The following is a 25,296-nucleotide window of genomic DNA, read 5'->3' as shown; positions in this document are numbered from 1 at the left end:
TAGATTTTTACAAGGTAACTTGTTAGGACAATGATATTTTAAAATAAATGACGGGGGCACGTTTTAAATGTCATACATTCATAAAATGTATTAGTTATAATATTTTATTTTATTTACACTTTATCTTTCTGTAGCTTGCCTTTTACATTTTTGAATGATTTTGTTTCATATTTATTTAACTTTAAGATTTTGCTGAAAAGTCTTATTCTATTTTATTATGTTATATTATATGTATGTATATGTGTTATGTATATATGTTATATGTAAAATAATGGAATTTATCATAACTAAAATAGAAAAACATGTAACATGGCAAGGCAAACATTTAACAATATTTGTTACATGCTAAATTCCTTACATGTTTGGTTTTTTTCGTAAATCTGTTAATAGCATTTTTATGCCAAACAAAGCAGCTATTTATTCGAATTTTTTAATCCTCTAAAGGCTAAATAAAATCCCAAAATATCCAGAAGAGGGCAGCATGGGTTTATAATAAGAAAACTCTGTGACGTGTTCAATGAGATCAGTTTTATTTTGCAGTGCTATGTAACTTACATTATAATATTCAAACCCTTGCCAATAAAGCGCTACAATATTAAATTTGTTTATTTAAATATAAAAAGTTCTCAGCAGTAAACACTAAGTAATAAGTAAAACTAAATAACTAGCTGCATGCAAATAAAAAAGGGCGTCAGCGAGTGTCACAGTCCAGTTGCTGTTCAACAACAAGAGCGCGCTGCTCCGCCTACCTTTTTCCACCAATCAGCGGCGAGGCCGCGTGCGCAGATTCAAACCCGTTTCCGGAAGAAGGCTGGGCGCGAGATTCGGCGGGATGGACAAAAAATGAAAAAGAACGAGTGGAAAAACACACACGCGCAGAACACAGTACAGAGTGACAGTACAGAGGGGTGTGTGTTCAAGGCGGGCAAGACTAACACAGAGTTATATATATGGATTTTCTTCCTTTACCATTTTGAGATCGCACTAAGTTAAACGTTTTCTATTTTTTACTTTGATTATTTAATAATAAGAATTTTGGAAGGGCATTTTTTCATTGACTCATATTTATTGCGTTAGGGCTCTCGGGGGATGTGACTGTACGGATCTGAAGCTTTTTGCGGACAATATACCCATGCGTGACAGTGGCATGTGTGGATAAAAGTCATCTGTGTGTTTTGATTTCAAGAAGAATTGCAACATTGGATGTTTTAAAGACATTTCTTTTGAAAAGAACTGGACTTGAACACAGTTGACATGCCCAATATGAAGTCTCGCAGGTGAGATGATGGATCTTATTCAGTGCCTTGTAAACTAAATCAAATATAAAAAGCGAAACCAATCTTGAATAATAATTGTTATCTTATGGATTGTGTACAAATGTACAGATCGTATGTTGATGCCCAGCTTAAAACATCGGGAGATCGTATCATGTATAGAATATATCCATCTGGAGTTTTTAAGATATTAGTGTCACAACAGAAATCGCTATGGCAACATTGAAGCTCAAAATAACAATAATTAAGAATTTAATTGCACAATATAATCTAAAACGTTATTAAATTATGATATTTAACATGAAATGACAGGTCCCTATGACGCATCACGTTGCACCTGCTGATCAACGAGGTTGATCATGAGTTAAATACTGACTCGTGTTTAAAAAACATATTTATTATGGCTAGTTCTACCATAATGTTTCCTCATGCCAAATGTCATTTGTCAAACAGTTTAAAATGTTTAAGATACGTTTATTGTGTTAGCCTGAATGCTAGCGTTAGCCTGTCCTAAAGCATTCTCTATTGAACTGAACAGTAGCCGGAGTGAACTAGCATGCTAATCGGCTATTTTATAATTTCTGAAGTAATCTTAGTCTAAAAACTAAACGAAACTGGCCACAAGTAAATAAAATGTACTTTAAATTGTAAATTGTAATTAAATTGTAAACTTGTAATTTAAATTTAATTTACTTTAAATGTATTTAAAATTAATCTACAAGTAAGAGTGGTCATCACAAAACAGAAATGGGGGAAGGTGCAAGTGTTCCAGGCTTTAGAGGATTATATGGTATTAGATGAAACAGTTGGGTACTGATGCCTTAATAGGGCATTACATAATAACTACAGATTACTAACATAACATTTATGTAGAAAAAAATCAAATTACTGAAGCAGAATATTTAATCAGTTGTATCTTACTCTTTGTAAACATTTGCATATGTTTGAAATATGTTTACACTTACATAAATCTGAAAAGGTATTATAAGTTTATAATTTTCCATGATTTAGAGGGATTTAGGAGGAATTTGTTTTGTTACAGTAACTGGAAATTAATATTCAACAACTTCTATTAAGTTGATTAGCTGTAGAAATGGATTTGTGTTTAGAGATACACAATAAATATGAAACTATATATTAATGTGTATTAGAATAATAATAAAGGAGTAAGAATATTCATCTTGTGCGTAATGCTTTGCACACTTATTCACATCTAGTTTGGTTTATAAAACTATGTGAGTCAGATTTTCCAAACGATGATGTTTATGAAGAACGGTGAAATACAGCTTGCTGTGCCTAAACAAACATGACCATGATGTTATTTATGGATGAATGAAGATGTTAACGTGTGTGTGTGTGTGTGTGTGTGTGTGTGTGTGTGTGTGTGTGTGTGTGTGTGTGTGTGTGTGTGTGTGTGTGTGTGTGTATGTGTGTGTTTGTGTGTCCTGGTAAACCCTACATTATGTGGACAAAATGTCCCCACAAAGATGGCAATATCCGAAATCCATGTACTTGTGGGGACATGTTTTGGTCCCCATGAGGATAACAGCTTATAAATCATACTTTTTTTGAAAAAGTTTTCTGTGATGGGTAGGTTTAAGGGGAGGGTTAGTGTAAGGGGAGAGAATATACAGTTTGTACTGTATAAAAATCATTATGTCTATGGAAAGTGTGTGTAAATTTCTGTGTCAGACATTCATGGACGATATCTGAATGTAATTTTAAAAAGAAGACCAGCTGAAGGCCTTAATCTGACTGAGTGGATTTGTAGTTTGTACAGATTTGGTCAGTTTGGTCTCCCTCCTGACTGAATGATGTAAGCAAATCACCTCTGAAGTAAAATGGGCTTGTTTATCACCTCACCCCTTCCTTGAGGGTGGAGATCATATCATACTAAATCATGTTTCTTAAATGAAACACTTCTTTCATCTGGTGGCTTGTTTCAGTGATAAACATCTAGACTGGCAGCAAGAAGGATTTTGGACTTCCATATTTGTACCACTTTAGTCAAAGTTGGACTTCAGCCTAAACACATTTCCTCACAACTTTAGACTTCGCAGCATTCTGGTTGAATGAGCTGTTGCATATTTCTTTAATGATCAGACTTCCTTCCTTGTTCTTCTAGAATATCTTTTAGCTTTACAGCAAATAAGGCTTGAGCTTTGTGTATGTTGGTAGTCAACTATAGCATTTGATAAATGGTTTTCCATTAAGTTTGTGCTCTGGTATCCCAGGGAGACTTAACTACCCAGTACATGGTGTTGATTAAAAACTCTCTACCTCACTGCATTGGTGAAATGTTACCAGGCAACAAGGCTATAGGCTGAAGTCTGAACTGTCACTTTTAATTACTTGTTTAAAAATAACTTATTTTTTGAACGTATTTTAATTGGTAGACTTTAGGATAATGGAAAAAAAATTCAAATTAAAACAAAAATATTTACATTTATGTATGAATGCAAAAACCAATGCACTTTAATAAGTTGAATACTTCTGGAATTTATTTTGTAGCTTGATTTGCTTGCTTGCAGACTAATTATACTCAGGCATGTCCTGTTTAACAAGCTGGCAGCTTTTCTAAACTGTTTGCATTTTGTATTTACAGATGATTGATCAAGCTTGTCTGTTCAATGGTTTGTGTCAGAATAGAAACTTTTCTTTTAATAGTGTTTGACTGTGTGTGTTTCTGTTTGTGTTTAATGGCTGCAGTGAAGATGAGGATGATGAACGTCATTCTACAGATCCTGACAGCAGGGACTCCAAGAACTCTAAAAAGACCCTGTGCAAAATTAAATGGTCCCGAGATGAGGTACTTTATACATGACTTCTAATTTGCAACCAAATCCACATGTCCTATTTTAAGTTCAAATGAGATCATACTTAGTTACTCCTTGGGTTTCAATGATGAAACGGGAAGGGGTGGGAATTGCTACAGTGCTCTTAGTGCTGCTGTCACAACGGGCTAGTTGTTTCTGAGATGGAAAACTTGATGATCTCTGTTTCACAAACAGGATGAGAAGCTAAAGAAGCTTGTTGAGCAGCACGGAGCCGATGCTTGGAAATTAATTTCCAATTATTTCCCAGTAAGTAACTCACTGAATCAAATGCTAAATCATGACTTTGAAAGTGTTTTTTAAATTGTGTACCTGTGGCTGGAATGTTAAAAACTGGTCTAGATGTAAAGTGAATTGCGAACTTTTTCACATATTTATTATCTTTCTATGGAAGAACTACATTTCAGAAGTGTTTTCTGAAATATTTTAAATTGAAATAAAATGTAAAACATTTAAAGAAACACTATGTAACTTTTTTGTTAAAAAATGCATATAATAAATGAGTACATTATGAATCCATCTTCCAAAACTTCAGTACGCATATCATAAGTGTTCATATTCAGACTATTTTAGACTGAGCGGGACGCCAACTGCTGCGGAGTAGCCCAGTACCTGTGTAACTCGTCATATACATGAACAGAGAGAAAGTAGCTCCGCCTACAGTGTTCTTCTGCAAGATGCATGTAGATTTGTTTATTAACTGCTAGTGCGCTAAAAGTCACATAGTGTACCGTTAAAACAAATCTATTTTACACAAATTAGGCAAAAGGTGAAGCCACGTATCAAGTTCTAACTTTAGACTGAAAATACTGTTGCAAATGAAAAGACTAGATAGAATTACAGCAGAACTATTGTTCAATTTATGTTGTATTATTAGTGACAGGTCTTTGTGTTAGTAAAGATGTTATTATAGGTGTATGTGTGTACTAGCTGCAGGTGTTGATGTGGGATTTTGTTGCACTTTGGTAGACAAGGACAGATGGTCAATGTCAGCACCGTTGGCAAAAGGTGCTCAACCCGGAGCTGGTGAAAGGACCCTGGACAAAAGAGGAGGATCAGAGGGTAAGACGAGCTGGGTGTTCTGTGTCCTCAGAGCAAGACAGAGATGGATGGATAAATGGCGATAGATGTAGGATTAGGAGGGGTGTGATGATCTCTTAGTTTTGATTTTTAGTTTTAGAATGCAAAAGTAATTGTCCTCCTCCTCTACCAGCCATAGAACTAAAAGCTTTTGTTTTTGACAACATTCCAGAAGAACTGACGCTGTTATAAATGCGAGAGGTTTCTTTCTGCCCTGTTCATTACATAATGGTAATGTAAAACTGAAGTTGTACATACACTACTTTTCAAAAGTTTGGGGTTAGTCCAATTTTTTGAATGATTTTGAAAGTCTCTTGTACAGTGCTCATAAAGGATGCATGTATTATTGTGAAATGTTATTACAATTTAAAATAACATTTAAGTATATTTTAAAATGCAATTTATTCCTGTTATTACAAAGCTGAATTTTCAGCAACATTACTCCAGCCTTCAGTGGCAAATGATTCTAATATGATGATTTGCTGCTCAATGTTTTTATCAATGTTGAAAACAGTTGTGCTGCTCAATGTTTTTATGGAAACTGATAAATTGCTTTCAGGATCCTTGGATGAATACAAAGTTCAAAACAACAGCATTTATTTAGAAATATAAATCTTTTGTCACATTATAAATGTTTACTGTCACTTTTGATCAATTTAATGCATCTTGTTGAATAAAACATTAATTAGGGCCCAAGCCTTGAAAAGGCGAAGGCCCTATTGTTTTTCTTCGGATTATTAGGGCCCAAGCCTTGAAAAGGCGAAGGCCCTATTGTTTTCCATGGGATTATTATTTATTCTTCTTCTTTATTATTATTATATTACTACCTTTTGGGCACTTTTGGGGGCCTTAACGTGCTCAAAAACTCTTGAAACTTTGCACAAATGTCAGAACCCGCGGCCATTAGGGCCCGACTGAAGCTGGGACCCGGGCGTGGCAGGGGGGCTCGACAGCGCCCCCTGGAATGGGATTCAAAAACATGTCCATATCTCAAACACGCTTGCATGTAATAATATGAAACTCGGTACACGTATAGATCTCATCGGGCCGAACAACTTTCGTGCTCTAAGTTTTACGCCAGTCCAACAGGAAGTCGGTTATTATGGGCTGTATGGAAACGCATGTTCTGGCATTTGAAACACTTGTCCTAGAGAATTCATCGGATGACCACGAAACTCGGTGTGCATGAAGTCAAGACATGGAGGATGATAAATTGCGAGGGGATTTTTGATATCTCGAACGGTTTGGCCGTGGCGAGGAAACGAATTTATGGCGAATATTGGAAACAGGAAGTGTGTTATAACATCCTCATACATTAATTGATCTGGATGAAACTTCAGCAGTGTGTTCGTTGTAAGAGGCCGATCACATGGATGTGACTATTGTGAGTCAAAGTTATAGCGCCACCAACTGGCAGCAGGAAGTGTGTCACTTTCAAAATGCTTTGAATTCACCCTCTTATTTTTACCCGATTTGCTTCAAACTTCATCTGTATAATGTAAACACACGACAGATGTAGACCTGTGAAAGGATTATTGATATCTTTAATACTGTCGCCATGGCAACGCTTTAAACTTTTATATTCTTTTTGGATGCATTTGAGGCTCTTAACATGCTTCAAATTGCATGAAACTCAACATGCATATCACATTTATTGTGTAATAGACATGTGCGAAGTTTCAGAAACGGGCGTGGTAAGGGGCTCAGTAGCGCCACCTTTAGTCAAAAATGGGGTATTAGTTTTATCTACAGTAACCAAACTCGGTACGTATATTCTTCTCTTCGAGCCGGACAACTTTCTAATTTACAGTCATTAGCTCCGACCAACAGGAAGTCAGATATTTTGGTTTGAATGTGATATATTGATATATTTTAGACTCCGAGTTTTTAGCGGTGGTTGATTTTATTCACACCAAACTTTTTCAACATGATGAAAATACATTAAAGATGCTAAATTATGAACGGATATTAAATATCTCAAACGGTTTTGCTGTGGCGAGGGATTAAAGTAATGTCCAGAAAGGAAACACTAAAAGCCTCATATCTTCTAAAAATTGTATTATACATCATTTATTTCTATATAAAAGTATACAAATATCAGAACTAAACCCATTTTGTTCTTTTTTTCAATTTAAGAATTATGTATAAGTTAAAAAACAGCCAGAATGCGCTATTTAGTAAAAAAATAAGTCATACATAGGGCAATACTGCCCTCTTGTGTTCGAAATCAGGTAGGCCCATTGTATATTGTATTTATATATAAATATATTAGTGACTGTGAGAATATTTTCCTACGGGTTAATGGATGTGTGATTAAAGCGGGGGCTTTTAAATCGCTAACTTAAAAGCCAAAGTAGTAGCCTACTGGACGTCCAGTAGGAATGAACTAAAACACATTCACTCTGTTCTGCTCATAGACTGTAAAAAAATGGTTCTGCTCGTTCCTCGCCGTGAACGCGTTATTACCCGTGTAGCCGTGAGCATTTAGTTTCATTTTAAACATAGCGCCATTTCGGGGGTGGGATTGCTTGAATTGCGTGTTCAATATTCCGTCATCATCTTTTCAGTCAGCTGTCCACCCATGATTAATGAAATTGGACTCCTTGTGCTGATCTTTGCTGCGACTCTCATTCAGCTCACGATTTATTAAGCGGACACGTTCAGGTTTTAATTGTAGGTTAGTGCCCGTTCTCTAACTGAACTAAATTATTTTAACACACACACACACATCACATCGACGGTGGAGCGCGATGATATATTTAATATATCTGTATATTTGAATATCTGTATATTTTTCCCACCGGTTAACCAACGTGTGACACCAGCGAGGGCTTTTAAATCGCTAATATAAAAGTGAAAGTAAGTATGATTATGGTGGCGCTTGCAGTGCGCTCGAATGAATTCCTATGAAAGTAGAAATTAACTAAAAAACGTTCGCTCTGTTCTGCTCACTCCTCGCGTTGGACGCGCACCGTTATGAATGCCTGTGCAGCCGTGAGCTTTTTTAGTTTAATTTTAAAATTAGCGCCATTTCGGGGGCGGGTAGACTATTGCTTGAATTTATTTTACAAAAACACGTGCTATATTTCAGATCAATATATTTGTTTTCCTTAAAATTATTCTCATCTGAATTACAAATAATGTATTTCTGTATAAAATAATACTATGACTAAAAATGCATTTGATGTTTCTTTTTTAATCAATAACTTAAAAATAAACGGATTAGGCTACTGCTCTGTTTGAGGACTAGAAATTAAAACCAATGCAATATGATGAATGTCCAAAAGATGGCACCGATAGACTGTTTTAAACGAGGTTGGATAAATATTTCTTGTTTTTAAACAGTGTACGTGTGCGTGTGTGCGCGGGTGTGTGTGTGTGTGTGTGTGTGTGTGTGTGCGTGTGCGTGCGTGCAATCAGTCCCAGGTAAGAGGCATGAATGATGGGAATTGGACTTCTGGGAGTGAGGTTAATATTCCGGAGACGGTTCCCTCAGGTTGTGAAAAGGAGGCGGCGCGGGAGCCCCAATAGTAACCAACTGCAGAACCCCAGAACCATACGTCATATCAGTGTGATCACGACAGCGCCAGCCTAAAAGTCTGATGCCAGAAGTGGGCGTGGCCAGACATTGCGCTACTTCTGTGTTTCAAAGTTTAAAACAATGCTGATATATTTTTTTTTGAACGATTTCATTACAAATGTTTATTTAATATATATATATATATATATATATATATATATATATATATATATATATATATATATATAAAATATTATAAAATATAATAACAATGTTTTGTCCTATTAACAAAAGACAGACAATGTACTATGAACAAATGTTAATAGTTTTTTAAAAGTTAAAATGATACTTTATGCATTTGGTTAGTGTCAAATGATTAACAATATAAATTGAACAAAGTTTAAAACAAACAAAATAATAAAACGAAAACAAAGCTTGAACATCTGATTTAATTGAAAAGCATTTTTTAAATAAAATGTGTTTTTTTCCTCTGAAATAGCAAAAGCATCGCACACTAGCTGTACCTGCTCTAAATAAATAATAGTCATTAAATAAAAATACAAAATCGAAATAAATAAATTATATTTTATTGTTATTTTTTTAAATTCTTGTTCTGTTCTGAATATCAATACATTTAAAGGATTTGTTGTGGAATATTTTGAGTATCATAATAAAATCAGAACAATTCTCGTTTTAGTGATTATTTTTATTTTTTATTTTTTTCACTGTTCTAATCAGGTCAGGCAAGTCAAATTCTTTGTCTTGTCCCTTAAAAAAGGTAATATATATATATATATACCACACTTCATATGAATTTTTGGTGTTGTGTACTTACAATGGCTGCTGATTTCATGTGTCCGTTAAGTCCATGAGACTGTAGGGTGTCTAATTTTTCATTTTAGGTTTCAGAAGGGTGCTCACGCATACTTTGTGGTTGATATGTGCCCTTGATGCGCACTTTTGCAGAACCCACACTGATGCAAGCTCTAAAGCAGACTTCTTCTCGACAGTCAAAGCGGAGTTACGTTATTGCCCATTGTGCACAGGAACCCTAAAGGCACCGGGGTGGCGGTTTTATATATATATATATATATATATAAATAAATATAGCTGCAAGCAGCGATGGAGGGCCCAAGCCGGTGGCACCGCCACCCTGGTGCCTTTAGTGCAACTAAAGGCACCGGGGTGGCGGTGCCACCGGCTTGGGCCCGTAATCGCTGCTTGCAGCTATATTTATTTATTATTATTATTATTATTATTTTACTACCTTTTGGGCACTTTTGGGGGCCTTAACGTGCTCAAAAACTCTTGAAACTTTGCACAAATGTCAGAACCTGCGGCCATCAGGGCCCGACTGAAGCTGGGACCCGGGCGTGGCAGGGGGGCTCGCCAGCGCCCCCTGGAATGGGATTCAAAAACATGTCCATATCTCAAACACGCTTGCATGTAATAATATGAAACTCAGTACACATATAAATCTCATCGGGCCGAACAACTTTCGTGCTCTAAGTTTTACGCCAGTCCAACAGGAAGTCGGTTATTATGGGCTGGATGGAAACGCATGTTCTGGCATTTGAAACACTTGTCCTAGAGAATTCATCGGATGACCACGAAACTCGGTGTGCATGAAGTCAAGACATGGAGGATGCTAAATTGCGAGGGGATTTTTGATATCTCGAACGGTTTGGCCGTGGCGAGGAAACGAATTTATGGCGAATATTGGAAACAGGAAGTGTGTTATAACATCCTCATACATTAACTGATCTTGATGAAACTTCAGCAGTGTGTTTGTTGTAAGAGGCCGATCACATGGATGTGACTATTGTGAGTCAAAGTTATAGCGCCACCAACTGGCAGCAGGAAGTGTGTCACTTTCAAAATGCTTTGAAATCACCCTCTTATTTTTACCCGATTTGCTTCAAACTTCATCTGTATAATGTAAACACACGGCAGATGTAGACCTGTGAAAGGATTATTGATATCTTAAATACTGTTGCCATGGCAACGCATCAAACTTTAATATTCTTTTTGGGTGCATTTGAGGCTCTTAACATGCTTCAAATTGCATGAAACTCAACATGCATATCAGATTTATTAGGTACTAGGCATGTGTGAAGTTTCAGAAACGGGCGCGGTGGAGGGGCTCAGTAGCGCCACCTTTAGTCAAAAATGGGGTATTAGTTTTACCTACAATAACAAAAATCGGTATTTATATTTATCTCCCCGAGCCGGACAACTTTCTAATTTACAGTCATTAGCTCCGACCAACAGGAAGTCAGATATTTTGGTTTGAATGTGATTTGATGGGAATTTTGCCAGTCTCTCTCAGTGTCTGTGTGTGTGAGAGAGGAGGGGGGCTTTATTTTAACCCTTTCTCTGCTGTGTGGGACTTCTCGGGCACTTTTGGGGCCCTTAACGTGCTCGAAAACTCTTGAAACTTTGCACACAGGTCAGAACCTGCGGCCATTAGAGCCGGACTGAAGCTGGTACCCGGGCGTGGCAGGGGAGCTCAACAGCGCCCCCTTGAACGTGGTCCGAAAAACTTGGTCCATATATCAAACACGTTTGCATGTAATAATATGAAACTCGGTACACATTTAGATATCATCGGGCCGAACAACTTTCGTGCTCTAAGTTTTACGCCAGTCCAACAGGAAGTCGGCTATTATGGGTTGTATGAAAACGCATGCCCCTGGAATTTGATATACTCCTCCAAGAAAAATTATCCTATCGCCACCAAACTCAGTCAGCATGAAGTAAAGACATTGAGGACGCTAAATTGCGGACGGATTTTTGATATCTCGAACGGTTTGGCCGTGGCGAGGAAACAAAGTTATGGCGAGAAAAGAAAAACACAATGTGTTATAACGTCTTCATACATTTATTGATCTTGATGAAACTTCAGCAGTGTGTTTGTTGTAAGAGGGCGATCACATGGATGTGGCTATTGTGAGTCAAAGTTATAGCGCCACCAACTGGCAGCAGGAAGTGTGTTACTTTCAAGATACTTTTGACTAAAGTGGGGGGGTTATTTTTACCTACAGTCACAAAACTCGGTCTGTATATTGTGCTTATCGATCCGGACATCTTTCTCATTTACAGTCATTAGCTCCGACCAACAGGAAGTCAGATATTTTGGTTTGAATGTGGTTTTGTCTCTCTCTGACAGAGTTCCCCCTGCCATTCTCTCTCTGTGTGTGTGTGTGTGTGTGTGTGTTAGTCAAGTGAGATACTGGAGGAGGGGGGGGGGGGGGGGGGAGGAGGGAGGGCACACACACAGACAGCCCCCCCCCCTTTTCTGTGTGTGTTTGTAGGGGAGCAGAAAGACTCACACTGATACAAGCTCTAAAGCAGACTTCTTCTCGACAGTCAAAGCGGGGTTACGTTATTGCCCGTCGTGCACAGGAACCCGAAAGGCAACGGGGGTGGCGGCTTTTTATATATATATATATATATATATATAAATAAATATAGCTGCAAGCAGCGATGGAGGGCCCAAGCCGGTGGCAGCGCCAGCCCGGTGCCTTTAGTGTAACTAAAGGCACCAGGGTGGCGGTGCCACCGGCTTGGGCCCGTAATCGCTGCTTGCAGCTATATTTATTATATTACTACCTTTTGGGCACTTTTGGGGGCCTTAACGTGCTCAAAAACTCTTGAAACTTTGCACAAATGTCAGAACCCGCGGCCATTAGGGCCCGACTGAAGCTGGGACCCGGGCGTGGCAGGGGGGCTCGCCAGCGCCCCCTGGAATGGGATTCAAAAACATGTCCATATCTCAAACACGCTTGCATGTAATAATATGGAACTCGGTACACGTATAGATCTCATCGGGCCGAACAACTTTCGTGCTCTAAGTTTTACGCCAGTCCAACAGGAAGTCGGTTATTATGGGCTGTATGGAAACGCATGTTCTGGCATTTGAAACACTTGTCCTAGAGAATTCATCGGATGACCACGAAACTCGGTGTGCATGAAGTCAAGACATGGAGGATGATAAATTGCGAGGGGATTTTTGATATCTCGAACGGTTTGGCCGTGGCGAGGAAACAAATTTATGGCGAATATTGGAAACAGGAAGTGTGTTATAACATCCTCATACATTAACTGATCTTGATGAAACTTCAGCAGTGTGTTTGTTGTAAGAGGCCGATCACATGGATGTGACTATTGTGAGTCAAAGTTATAGCGCCACCAACTGGCAGCAGGAAGTGTGTCACTTTCAAAATGCTTTGAATTCACCCTCTTATTTTTACCCGATTTGCTTCAAACTTTATTTGTATAATGTAAACACACGACAGATCTAGACCTGTGAAAGGATTATTGATATCTTAAATACTGTTGCCATGGCAACGCATCAAACTTTAATATTCTTTTTTGATGCTTTTGAGACTCTTAGCATGCTTGAAATTGCATGAAACTCGACAGACACTTTACATTAATTGCCTAGTACACTTGTGCAACGTTTCAGAAACGGGCGTGGTAAGAGGCTCAGTAGCGCCACCTTTAGTCAAAAATGGGGTATTAGTTTTACCTACAGTAACAAAAATCGGTATTTATATTTATCTCCCCGAGCCGGACAACTTTCTAATTTACACTCATTAGCTCCGACCAACAGGAAGTCAGATATTTTGGTTTGAATGTGATTTGATGGGAATTTTGCCAGTCTCTCTCAGTGTCTGTGTGTGTGAGAGAGGAGGGGGGCTTTATTTTAACCCTTTCTCTGCTGTGTGGGACTTCTCGGGCACTTTTGGGGCCCTTAACGTGCTCGAAAACTCTTGAAACTTTGCACACAGGTCAGAACCTGCGGCCATCAGGGCTGGGCTGAAGCTGGTACCCGGGCGTGGCAGGAGAGCTCAACAGCGCCCCCTTGAACGTGGTCCGAAAAACTTGGTCCATATATCAAACACGTTTGCATGTAATAATATGAAACTCGGTACACATATAGATTTAATCGGGCCGAACAACTTTCGTGCTCTAAGTTTTACGCCAGTCCAACAGGAAGTCGGCTATTATGGGCTGTATGAAAATGCATGCCCCTGGAATTTGATATACTCGTCCAAGAAAAATTATCCTATCGCCACCAAACTCGGTCAGCATGAAGTCAAGACATTGAGGACGCTAAATTGCGGACGGATTTTTGATATCTCGAACGGTTTGGCCGTGGCGAGGAAACGAAGTTATGGCGAGAAAAGAAAAACACAATGTGTTATAACGTCTTCATACATTTATTGATCTTGATGAAACTTCAGCAGTGTGTTTGTTGTAAGAGGGCGATCACATGGATGTGACTATTGTGAGTCAAAGTTATAGCGCCACCAACTGGCAGCAGGAAGTGTGTTACTTTCAAGATACTTTTGACTAAAGTGGGTGGGTTATTTTTACCTACAGTCACAAAACTCGGTCTGTATATTGTGCTTATCGATCCGGACAACTTTCTCATTTACAGTCATTAGCTCCGACCAACAGGAAGTCAGATATTTTGGTTTGAATGTGGTTTTGTCTCTCTCTGACAGAGTTCCCCCTGCCATTCTCTGTGTGTGTGTGTGTGTGTGTGTGTGTGTGTGTGTGTGTGTGTGTGTGTGTGTGTGTGTGTGTGTGTGTGTGTGTGTGTGTGTGTGGGTGGGGAGGGAGGGAGGGAGGGCACACACACAGACAGCCCCCCCCTTTTCTGTGTGTGTTTGGAGGGGAGCAGAAAGACTCACACTGATGCAAGCTCTAAAGCAGACTTCTTCTCGACAGTCAAAGCGGGGTTACGTTATTGCCCGTCGTGCACAGGAACCCGAAAGGCAACGGGGTGGCGGCTTTTTATATATATATATATATATAAATAAATATAGCTGCAAGCAGCGATGGAGGGCCCAAGCCGGTGGCAGCGCCAGCCCGGTGCCTTTAGTGTAACTAAAGGCACCAGGGTGGCGGTGCCACCGGCTTGGGCCCGTAATCGCTGCTTGCAGCTATATTTATTTATATATATATATTTTCTTCTTTTTTTTTTATCTGCCTGACCCCAGACTTTTGAACGGTACTGAATATCATGATGTAAATGTGCAATCTATAGTTTAGAATTTAGTTTAGCTCTTGAAAATAAAAATAGAGGGGATATTAGTTTGTCCAATTTACATCAGCTCAGCAACCAGGGTTGACTGTTTTTATTTGGCTTAAGATTCATAAATTTGGAGTTCATCCTTACAGATTTTAGAAAACTATTCATATGGAAGGAGTTCCAAATGAAGAGGATATTTTATAACCCTAGTGCCGTACTTTGTTTCTGACCTCTCCACAGGTGATTGAGTTAGTTCACAAGTATGGGCCCAAACGGTGGTCAGTGATTGCCAAGCACTTACAGGGCCGCATTGGCAAACAGTGCCGAGAGCGCTGGCACAATCACCTCAACCCAGAAGTGAAGAAATCCTCCTGGACCCAGGAAGAAGATCGAATTATCTATGATGCACATAAACGTCTGGGCAACCGCTGGGCTGAGATCTCAAAGCTGCTGCCTGGAAGGTAAAAAGCTCTTATTTTTACTCTACAGCTATACAGAATATTGAAAAATACAATATTCAGTGTTCTTGTGTCGGCCAGAGAATGACATTTACCTTACTGTACGTTTATAGGACCGACAACTCCATTAAGAATCATTGGAACTCCACCATGCGCAGGAAGGTGGAACATGAGGGTTACTTGCAGGAGGCCAGCAAGAGCTACAGAAGTGACCCTGGCCAGAAGAAACGGCCCAAATCCAGCCAAGCTGTGGAATATTCACATGGCCAGAATCAACTGATCATGAGCAGCCAATCACAGGTGATAACACTCACAAGAATACTATGTTTGCATCAGTATCATAAAGTGTGTGGCATTCTTATTTTTTTTACTTTGTGGTTGTTCTAGAATGTTTATATAAACCCTGCTAGCAGTGATTTCATTTATAGATAATCATTTATATTTAGGGATGCACAATATATTGATACCATATTGGTGAGATTAGAGTTATTTTATATTTTATGGTCAATATTAATTATGCTTGCTAGTTTTCCCTGCTAGTTTTTTACATTTAGATTACCTCTGCTGTCATCTAAAGCTCAATTATTGTTAATATTTTAAAACACTAATAGTTTAATAACTGTTAAATGTAATCTTTGTTAAATTTCATTAAAACGAATATCCATTTTTATACTGTATATTATAATGTTGTGATGTCTAAAGTCACTTGATAATTTAAAATGACTGATTTTAGTTTTAAGTGTTTTATTTTACATTTATTTAGACAAAACAGTATAGAATTTTTATTTGTCATCCATTTATCTGTTATCGGCCATGACATGAAAATAATTTTTGATTGGACAGAATTGATCCGTTTAACCCTTTTTATACTTAATATAATAAATATTAGATGTGAAGTAGTAAGTATACATACAAGCTTTCTTATTGTTTTTGATTGGCAGCCACCCAGATATCCGTATGGTTCACAAAGCGACCAGTGTATGGAAAACACAAGTGTCGACATCTCTAGCTTTATGACGGTAAGTCCTATAGTGCAGTTCTCACGGCATGCTTCGGTCTCCTCTGTATCTCTGAACTTTCTGCTTTCTGAAGTCTGTTTGTCTTTTCTATAAATAAATAAAAACTGACTCATATGTTTGTTGGTAATTGTTTAATCTGCATGTGTGTGGTGTGGTGTGGTGTTTTAAACTGATCCATATCTGAATTTCACCAATGCCGTTAAACAAATGACATTAATCTAATCTAGTACATTGAATATAAAGTACATCAGCATCCTGGGTGGGTTTGCTTGGTGAAATTCAGGACCTCATAAAAGTCTCGTGAAATTGTCAGTAAACTTTGTCTCAGTCTCTCTTTCCGCCTCTTCCTCCTGATTCTTCTTCCTCACAGCCGTGCCATGACGACCCAGACAAAGAGAAAAGAATTAAGGAGCTAGAGCTGTTGCTAATGTCAGCTGAGAGTGAAGTCAGAAGACAGTCGGGCCCTCGTGTAAGAAACACTTGTGTGTGCGCGTAGAATAGATCCGCTATTGGTCCCTCCATTCCCATCTTACTCCCCCATACCTTCATTTCTAGCTGTGCTTAGTAAATCTTGCCCACCTTCACTGCCTCACACTCTCCTGTGTTGTTTTATTTACTAAAACTATGCATGTTTTTATTATATATTTGTTTTATTACGCTTATTTATTATTTCTATTTTTTTCTGCATCTTTATAAAATCTTATCTTTAAAAAATCATATTAATATAATAAATTGGCACAGTTAATCTATTATTATATATTTGCATTTTCTAAATGTTTCTCCTTGTGAGTTCATTCCGTTCTAAATACATTTACTAGGTTAATGAAATTTAATTAATTATTCACAGTTTCCCTGGCAATAGTCAGCAAACCTACTGTTATCATTACCATAATATCGTAATATCTTGAATGTTTACCAGAGATTTTAGCTTATGGTCAAAAAGTAACAAACTCCGATATTATTAATATAGGTTTATTGGCACAGTAACACAGCACAGCATGTGTGTTTGATTTTGCAGTTTAACGCTCCCCTCCACATCACTGCAGTTTATCGTTTTCCTTTGGTCTTTTCTTATCATAAACTCCCTTACTGAATTCAATGGTTTGGTCCAATACAGAATCCAGAGAGCTACTCCAGCTGGTCAGACAGCCTGCCGGATGATACTGTCACCACCACAGAGAGTGTGGATGACAGAGGGGTGGAGCTGTGCCGTTTAGAGGAGGGTCAGCCTGCTAGGATGCCTCTCTCTCCTAGCAAGTTCCTCGCTGCTGAGGCCAGTGCTGTGCTGTCCACACTAGAGACTATTCCAGAGTTTGCAGAGACCATGGAGCTCATTGACTCAGTAAGCAGAAAATTACACACACACATTTTTCTAAGATAACAGCTCTGAGTCTTCTCCTATAATTCCTGATGAGTTTGGAGAACACCTGACAAGAGATCAGAGACCATTCCTCCATACAGAATCTCTCCAGATCCTTCAGATTCCCCAGATCCATGTTGGCGCTTCTTCTCTGCAGTTCACCACACTCATTTTCTATAGGGTTCAGGTCTGGGGAATGGGATGGCCATTGCAGATGCTTGGTTTTGTGCTCAGTGACCCATTTTTGTTTTGATGTTTGTTTTTGGATCACTGTCCTGTTGGAGACCTAAACATGGCCAATTATAAGATTTTTAGCAGAGGTTGTCAGGTTTTGATTTTTTATCTGTTGGTATTTGATCGAATCCATGATGCCATGTATCTGAACAAGATGTCCAGGACCTCTGGCAGAAATTTAGGCCCACAGCATTAAAGATACAGCAGAGTATTTCATTTTACACATGGGGTACTTTTTTTAATCCCTGTGTGCACCAAACCCATCTTAACCGTTTGCTGCCAAAAAAGCGAATTAATTTTGTTTAATCTGACCATAGAACGCGTCCCGTTTGAAGTTCCAGTCATGTCAGTTACTTTTCAAATGTTCTATGGAGGTTGCCAAAACTTTTTAATAAAAGGGGGCAAATAATTGTTCCCAATGTGTTTTGGAGAAAAACATTTATTTCATACTGTGATTTTCCACCACTTTCATTTATTTTACTTCAATAAAAGGTTAGATAAAATATCAAAAGGATAAACAATGCAGATTAATTCTTTGATCATATTTAGCAAGGGGGCAAATAATTCTAACCAGCACTCTGTGTGTGTGTGTGTGTGTGTGTGTATATATATATATACGGTAGTACAAATTTATTCGAATATAAGTGAATTTTCACAGCATTATCATGTATGAAAACTATAATATTGTCCAATAACACATATGGTACTGTACCTATATCCCTAAGATATGATGGGTAAATTAATTGATTTTGAAATTGTATTTAGTCTTGCTAGTGGTACATTATACACTTCACTCTTAAGGTTGTTAGCAGTATTTACTTTGGTCAGGTATGAAGTTATATATGTTATAGATTTCATGTATGTATTTTTCACTGTATTTCTGACAAAAACTAAAAACTTTACTAATATCGGTAATATTTACATATTATTTAATCAATAGGCATGGTAAATGTAGTTCTTTAGTTTATTGATGTGTGTGTTGTGTGTGTTGATGCTGCAGGACCCTTTGGCCTGGAGTGATGTGACCAGCTTTGATCTTTCTGAGAGAGGCTCCTCCCCAAAACACGCTAACCCCACCGAGGAGAGGTGCACAGAAAGCCTTGCCTACTCAATAAATGCTCCAACTGTCCCAGTGATGAGCAGGCAGTGTGCTGCAGTGAGCCAGGGCAAGTCTGTGGCTCTTTCCAACAGATTCAGCTCTCAACCAGCTTCCATGCTGAGAAAGAAGAGGAGAGAGAGAGAGGACCAGTCACCTGCAGATGAAAATAACTGCTGTTCTTTCATAGACAACAGTGGGAACTCACCAAAAAACACCCCTGTCAAAGGCTTGCCATTCTCCCCCTCTCAGGTATGGGTAAATGTATAACATTTCATAACTTTTAAAGCACAGAAATTTGTGGATTCATTCAAACTTGAAGTTAAAACTTATTTTCATTTAGTTTTTCAACGTGTCCGGTGGTGAGCCCTTGAGCCTCGACAATCCTGCTCTTACATCCACTCCAGTATGTGGACAGAAATGCCTCCTCAATACACCCCAACAGAGAGAAACCACGCCAAAACACCAGAAGGAGAACGCAGGGTCAGGGCCTATTCTTCACATCTGCTGTTTGAGAATAACGAGCTGACAATCTCAGAATCAAGAAATAACTAATAGTATTTTGTCTTCACAGTTTTAGGACCCCGAAACTCCATAAGAATATTATAATCCACACTCCAAGAACACCAACCCCTTTCAAAAATGCCTTGGCTGCTCAGGAGAAGATGCATGGCCCATTAAGAATGGTGGTAAGTCCTAGGGCCAGATTTACTAAACTAGGAAATTAGAGTCAGCGTGCAATTTCACAAATTTTTCATTGTGTGTCTTTAGTCAATCCTGACAGTAGTTTATTAACACCAAAAGAGGGTTTGCGTTGGCTCAAGCTGTTGGTAAATCTGTAAATTACTGTAAAAAATGCTACAGCAAGATGCACATAAAAAAGCCTATATGTACCGTTGTGATATTTTTCATGACAATTAAGCACATTTTACCACAAAATTCTCATTACTATGTGTCAGGGTGTTTTACTGTTAAGGTTTTTGTAATGATGACTTTCATTAGAGTCCTAATACTGTAATACACCTTTATTTTTGATAAAAATCTGCATACATTAAAAGCAGTTATTATTTTATAATTTATCATTATATTTAGTTTTTTTCATGTTACTTTTTAGTTTTCATTAGAATCAATTATTGTATATTTTATTTCAATTTTAGGTTTAGTAATTCTAGTACTTATTTTATTAAGTAAAAATAATTTGGCAATGCTTTTGCTTCTCATTTTTTCCCCACCACCATGTCCCCTTAGGGGCTCTGTATATTTCAGTTTTTTAAGTTAAAGTTTTTCCATCTACCGGTAATATTTATTAAAGCAGTAAGCCCCGCGAAGCCGTGTTTTACAGAGAATTTAGAACAGCGTTGTTAGGCACGACGCGGAGCGGAGTAAAACCCCCGGTTACTCCATTAATTTTTTTATTTTATTCATAAAATAAACACCAGCAACAAAAAATATAACGTTATAACACATTCATTCCTCCGCCAAGCAATGTAGTTCCAAAGAGGTTGCCAAGCAACACATGAAGCAACAAAGAATCACAAACGGCAGTTGCGCAGTAATACTAATGTAATGCGGTCACTGGTGTGTGTTTGTTGGCTTCGAACGCGGCTCAACCAATCAGAATCAAGGACTGGAACTATCCGTTTTATAAATTTGATTTTATTTCAGTTGATGATTTTGAATAGTTTATTAGTTTTCTTTAACGATAACAACCCTGATAAGAATTATGTATGAGATGCTTAATTGTCCTGAAAATGTCACAATGCAAAAAAATCGTAATGGTTCTAAAAACAGGCTTTATTTTTCTTTATTTTAAGGTTAAATATGACTTGACAGGTTTCATGAGATTCACCTATAAAGGCTCTTCATGTGTTCATTCAGTGCTTCAGTCGCTAATTTGTCTTTTGATATATTACATTGGTGTGTTCAGCCCCAGCCTCTGGCACTTCTTGAGGAGGACATCAGAGAGGTTCTGAAAGAGGAAACAGGGGCTGACATCTTCACACAAGTGCAGAACCAACTTCAGTACAGATCTTACGAGGTACTGGCCACTTTCTTACATACCTGTTTTCAAAGTCATGCAAATAGGTTTAGTTTAAATATTCAGAAGGTTTCATCTTATGTTCACTCTTATATCAAACACTCGTTTTTATTTTTAAACCGTGTCATTTGGTTTTCACAGCAGATGGAAGCTCCTGCAAGGAAAGTGAGAAAGTCTCTGGTATTGGACAACTGGGAAAAAGACTGTTTGAATGTACAGCTGTTTCCCCAACAGCAGATTAACAACAATGCCTTGGTAAGACCATTCTCCTACTCTACTAACTAATGATGCATCATTTGCGTTTTTCCTTTTTGAATTTACAGTCATTTTGTTTTCCCTCTTCACCCACCATCTTCGCCCTTCTTTTTCCACATAGTCTCACAGTGACGGCCTGTTGACCAGATCCATGCTCATGATGCCATTGACAGAGAGAGAGGAGAACTGTTGCTCTCCTAGATCTCTGAAGGATTCGCTTTCATTAGTATGTTCCCTTAGCCCACAGGGCAAGAGAGAAAACATGACCCAAAGGAGCCCACCTTACCAAACACTCACTCCGGTAATTTACTCATTTGTTCCCTGGCCATCAAGAGAAAAGGATCTGATATGTAAATAATCTCCTTATATTGAGTGTGTTGCAGTTAACACATAATTATCCCTTATTAACTCAAATAATCCTCCATTTTTTTTATAAATCAATTAAATTTTAGTTATAAACATGAATTTATGTTCTTATTCGATAGGTCAACAGACTTTTTTTTTTTTTTTTTTCATTATACACAAATTTGAGACCTTTGAACCTTGTGGACAAACCAGTGTTATTTTAGTATTATTTATATACTATTGTAGTATTTATCCATATTTTGAATTAGCTTTAATTTTCATATTTTTAAGTTGTAGTAAATGTTTGTGCTTTTGTCATTTTTATGTTTTTTTTATATTTCTATATAGCTTTAATTTTGTATTTAAAAGTTTTTTATTAGAACTTCAACTTAAACCTATTGTATTTCAGATAATTGCCAATGACTCTTAATATAATGTCATTTTTATTAGTTTTTGTTCGTTTATATATAGCTTTCATTTATTTTTATTTACTATTTCAACTTTAAAATAATTTTATTTCAGATAATTGCCAATTATTATTATTATTTACATTATTTCAGCTTTATTTCAGTTAACGAAAAAATAATTCATAGTTTTATTTAACAATAATAACACTGGGTCAATCTCAAATACCTATTTTCTTATCCAACAGGCCAACAGCAATTGGGAGGCAGTGGTTTTTGGGAAAACGGAAGATCAGATGATCATGACGGAGCAGGCCAGGCGTTACCTAAACACCAACCCCACCACCTGCATTTCGAGAGCTCTCATCCTTTAAACATCACTTCTGCACTACAGCAACCCTCCCTCTTTTCCTCTATCACACCGGCATTTAACCTCTCCGACAATCTGGTGTAGGAAACAGAAACACTCACTATGATGTTTGCTAAACACCTACTGATATAACATTGTATCGCTTAGGATTAAAAAAAACTTGTATGAAAATGTAGTCAAAACACAAATAGCCCTAGATTTGCAGTATTTAGCTAACGGTATTTTAACATAGTTATTTTTATCCATTTTTAGCCGTAAAAAGTGTGCTGATTTTAAGGGCTGCTTTTCAATGAACTTTTTTAAGAAGGATTAAAATCGTATAAATGACATTTTCAGATAGTTTTTAAGCTCTTTTAGAGGATTTTAGAGACTGGTGTTAAGGATAGGGGAGCACTGGCAGTGTTGCACTACTGTGGTTGTTTGTTAGGGTGAGGAGCAAAGACAGTGTTGAGGAGTAACTGGATAGCACTTGCAACGTAATCGTTTCCGCTCCAAACGTAACAAATGTTCCACCCCGCTTATTATTATTTTTACGAGTAGGACACTCACTGAATGTATTGTATAGTGTGAATTTGATAAGTTAACGTCTACTGGAAGGTACCTCGATAATTTTTTTTGTTTTGTTTTCCTTTTTTTTGCTGTAAAATTAAGGTTGTTGAAGTGAATTATACTTTGAACATCTGGAGAGGCGTAAAATCGATTTGTGTTTGCAACTGAAGTCTAAATCTAGCATCGTTGCTGCTTGTGAAATTGTTCTCCTCATAGCCGAAATTATGTTTGGTACCAATATCAATGCGCACGTCGCATTATAAATAACACGTTCCAAGAACAGATACATGGGTGAGATTTGTTTGTTTAGAGCTGTAGGTTCTATTTATTAAATCTTTACTAATTTATTTATTTCAAAGATATAAAGAAAATCTCTAATTATATTTCTGTTCTGTTAAAGATTTGACTACCTTCCATCTCATACTTCTGATTTCAATAACACTGCCACTAATTTTTTGGCCCGTACAGTAAATTTAACGTCCTTCGAAAGGTTCCGTCCTCTTTACACCAATTGGTTGACTAAAAGTAGCAGCATTCAGCCTCCAAATGTGGGGAAATTGCACTTTTTAAGTATTGTATAAATGTTGGTTTGTCATTAGTATCTTTACGTTTTGTTGTATGTGGGTATTTTTAGTGGTGGCTGAATGTATTTAAACATATCATTAACACTGACGGGTCAGGATAACATCCGAAGGGGAAATGATGTAAACGTAGTTCCTCCCATTTTCTCGCTCTCGAAAAATGTTCATAAGGTTTTGCTCGCTGCTACTGAGAGTTACAGCAGGAATGGATACAAGCACAATTTACTGAAGGAAGTGTTGGACAAATGCTTTGCTCTCATATGAGATGAAATGTCATGTTTTATTATTTTATACTGAGAAGAACCCATGTAAAATAGTTCCAGGTTATTTATATTGATAAGTTTGTCTGAGCAAAAAAAAGACCCCGATGTTAAAGGATTCGGCAGTATTAGCGTTACTTATTGGGGTTTTAACACGTTTTTAATAATTTAATAAGACAGATTGATATTTTGTATAAAGTTTACTTGTTGTTAATTGTAACCCAGATAATAAAATGCAAAAACTCAACATCTGTATTCAAAGATACACTACACATTGTGTCCCTCACAGTATCTACGTTACGGCGAGATTCATTTATTTTGGCTCACATAAGATTGTAGATAACTGCTTAATGTGTGTTTTTTTTTTTAATCTTTGTTTGTCTTCATTTTACTGTCTAAATGTTTGTCTTTGTTGGTATTTCCTTTTTTTCTGTAGACTTGAGGGAAGCAATTATATGTAGCAAACTGACATGCATGAAAACAAGCAGCACACTTTAACTGACATACATTTCTCATGCAATGTTATTTTACATATTTTCCGTAAAACTATTATTACCTGCTTGTTTGATATTACAACAAACTTGTTAAATAGCTATGTTGTCATTTACATACCTAAAAATAAATATGCTCTTCAAATGTGCCACGTTTGTATTTTTCTTTGTAGGTTGTGGGTTATTCTCTGAATTGCACCCTGAAACTGATTCAAACAGTATTTAACTATTTGAGTGACAGTTCTTCCATCCTTCCCAGAACCTAGTTTTTCATCTAATAATCACCTTCATGTTCATGTCACCCTGCAAAAGAGTCCTGTTCTCTTCTGAAGGCTGGGTGTTTACAGCGGTAATGGAAGTTGAAGTCTCTTTGAGTTGACGGCTATCCCCTGTCACCAGACCTGGGGGTGCCGCAATCTCCACCCTTTGGGGTCCGTGGACCCACACCCTCTCTGAACAACACAGCTCTCCACAGGTCAGCTGCTCTCTCTAAAGAGGCCCACTCGGCCATGAAATAATGTCTTTTGGCTCTATTGTTCTGCATGTCTGTTGGTTTTGCAGGCCCATTCACTCAATTTCCCCTGAATAGAGGGGCGCAAGGCCCCACTGACATGCCTTCTGCTGTTGACGGCCATTACAAGCCTATAACACATGTGCTCTTAAATGTTTCTTTCAAATTTAGAGAACACTTTACTATTGTATTTTTCAAATGGTCAGTGCAGGTTGAGAGATGTCAAAAGCCCATTGGGAATAAATTGGATGTCTGGTTTCGGCTTTTGTAAAGTGCACTGTGTTCTTGATGGCTACTGTAGCCATTTTGGCTCAACGCAAAACAAACACCTGTTGTACTCCTTGACAGTGATGTGTAAATTTAGAAAGCACTTTAATCTTTAGGTTGAAATCCAAGCCTTGACCTTTATTGAGGTGATTATTGGTCTACAAGTTGTAAAATTAGCCTACTCTGTTGGTCAGCTTATAAAATGCTGACTATTTGTGATGGCTTTATGTATTTTGGATGCGTTTAATGAAGACGTCGGCAGCAAGAAGATTTAGAATAAGAATGGGAACACATTAGTCTAAGGAAT

General features: G+C 37.7%; 1 protein-coding gene across 1 annotated transcript; it reads left to right on the top strand.

The window, feature by feature from the left end:
• The first annotated feature begins 867 nt into the window (after window positions 1–867).
• Window positions 868–24,361, top strand: mybl1 (v-myb avian myeloblastosis viral oncogene homolog-like 1). Its single transcript, XM_079602558.1, has 15 exons — window positions 868–1,277; window positions 3,984–4,083; window positions 4,286–4,357; window positions 5,078–5,170; window positions 14,992–15,212; window positions 15,323–15,509; window positions 16,151–16,228; window positions 17,346–17,570; window positions 18,823–19,170; window positions 19,262–19,401; window positions 19,493–19,607; window positions 20,846–20,956; window positions 21,098–21,211; window positions 21,333–21,512; window positions 22,209–24,361. Exons 1-15 carry the CDS (start codon window positions 1,255–1,257, stop codon window positions 22,332–22,334), a joined length of 2,133 nt encoding a protein of 710 aa, XP_079458684.1. The 5' UTR covers window positions 868–1,254; the 3' UTR covers window positions 22,335–24,361.
• The last annotated feature ends 935 nt before the right edge of the window (window positions 24,362–25,296 follow it).

This window comes from Phoxinus phoxinus (genome assembly GCF_949152265.1).
Source record: "Phoxinus phoxinus genome assembly, chromosome: 24".
Lineage (NCBI taxonomy): Eukaryota > Metazoa > Chordata > Actinopteri > Cypriniformes > Leuciscidae > Phoxinus > Phoxinus phoxinus.
Note: the sequence above shows the minus strand (reverse complement) of the source record. Positions and strands in the feature narration are given on the sequence as shown.

Bases quoted from the DNA above. Each gene is read 5' to 3' on its own strand.
- mybl1 (XM_079602558.1), top strand. From the start codon at position 1,255: ATGCCCAATATGAAGTCTCGCAG. The intron at 16,229-17,345 runs GTAAGTCCTATA...GGTCCAATACAG, and splicing joins ACATCTCTAGCTTTATGACG to AATCCAGAGAGCTACTCCAG. The intron at 20,957-21,097 runs GTACTGGCCACT...TGGTTTTCACAG, and splicing joins TTCAGTACAGATCTTACGAG to CAGATGGAAGCTCCTGCAAG.